Genomic DNA, 1,466 nt, shown 5'->3' on the forward strand with positions numbered 1-1,466 from the left:
TTTAATATCTTTATCTTTCCCCATTACCAAATTGATTTTAGAATACTTATCTGTTTATAAAGAGTCGCTACTTTGGACCGAAAACTCAAGTAAAGTCGTTAAAATGAAGGTGAAGTGGGTGCTGACCTCCCTTATTCGGCTTCCGACCTTTATTTTTTTCAGTCAAGTTTAAGTAATAAAACAAACGACTGTTTCATAAAAAAATCATTTAATGATTTTTTTACTAAACTTGAAATTGCCCCAAAATATCTTATTTGTGTAATTTTGAATAAAAAGCTCACACACACTAATAAAGAGTAATTAGTATATTCATACATATATATGTCAATCATCAAAAATTGGTGAAACAGTAATTATGCAACGTGAACTACTGTTGAATGGCAGCACTTCTGGGCAGACTTGCATCGTTTCATGATAGAGTTAAACAGGCTTCTTAATCTCCTGAAGATATTTCGTGTCTTTAACACACATCTGTAAAAATACCATGAAAGCTTCCAGGTACAGAAGACTCGGTTTTAAACTCTGAACGTCCGAGTTCTTTCATTGACTTGCCATCCAAAATCAATATCCCTATTCTATTTTCGTTCTCTTCGTGAAGTAGAGAGGATAAAACGACACCTGAGAATAAATGAGACGCATAAGACACGTGGTAAGTCCTGAAGTCGTAATCTGTTCAATTAGTATTTAGTGCATCGAAAAGACAACTGTTATATTTATGTCTAGTGCATCACGAATTTTAAGTTCTAACGCAGACTAAGTTCGCCGAAACATTCAACTTCGAAATATATAACAAAATACTGCTTAATTTCAAGAAACGAAAAGTACAGGATCTCTGTTGGCGGATAGGGGGATTCTGAGCTTTGGAAGATAACAATTTAATTATTGACTAAATTAAATATAAGTTCACAATTCAACCCTAGCAGTCTTAAAATTAATTACTGGGTTGAGTTGTGGACAACAACTGTGTGTCGTTAATAGTTCCTTGAGGATTATATTGAGACTTATCTGACGTGTGTCGTTAATAATGATTGGAAGATGACACTAAGAATTATTTGACGAATGTCGTTAATAATGCAAGGAGGATGACACTGAGACTTACTTGACATGTGTCCTTAACAATGCTAAGAAGATGACACAGTGACTTATCTGATGTGTATCGTTAATAATGCGAAAAAGATAACTCTGATATGTAGCAAAACAAAAAACGTTCCGTTAATGGCTATAAATATAACACTGACTCTTTGCCCACATTTGACAACTCTCCTATGTCATTAGCGAAGCTATTTAAATACTTTTTATACACTCAATTTTTTTTTTACTATAATAAGATATTCTTTCGCTTTGCAAAAGTTTACATAATGAGGGAATACAGCTAATTATAAAGTTTACATAATGAGGGAATACAGCTAATTATAAAGTTTACATAATGAGGGAATACAGCTAATTATAAAGTTTACATAATGAGG

General features: G+C 32.8%; 1 protein-coding gene across 2 annotated transcripts in view; it reads right to left on the reverse strand.

Moving 5' to 3' along the window:
- Nucleotides 1-290: 290 nt before the first annotated feature.
- The window catches only part of LOC106462687 (beta,beta-carotene 9',10'-oxygenase-like), a 22,452-nt gene continuing 21,276 nt past the window's right edge, over nucleotides 291-1,466 (reverse strand). For both annotated transcript variants that reach the window (XM_013922634.2, XM_022390014.1), the window contains exon 10: nucleotides 291-618. In XM_013922634.2, coding sequence (XP_013778088.1) covers nucleotides 461-618 — 158 coding nt within the window. In that variant the 3' untranslated portion in view covers nucleotides 291-460. The remainder of the gene's footprint in view (nucleotides 619-1,466) is intronic.

This window comes from Limulus polyphemus, unplaced genomic scaffold (genome assembly GCF_000517525.1).
Source record: "Limulus polyphemus unplaced genomic scaffold, Limulus_polyphemus-2.1.2 Scaffold1225, whole genome shotgun sequence".
Classification (NCBI taxonomy): domain Eukaryota; kingdom Metazoa; phylum Arthropoda; class Merostomata; order Xiphosura; family Limulidae; genus Limulus; species Limulus polyphemus.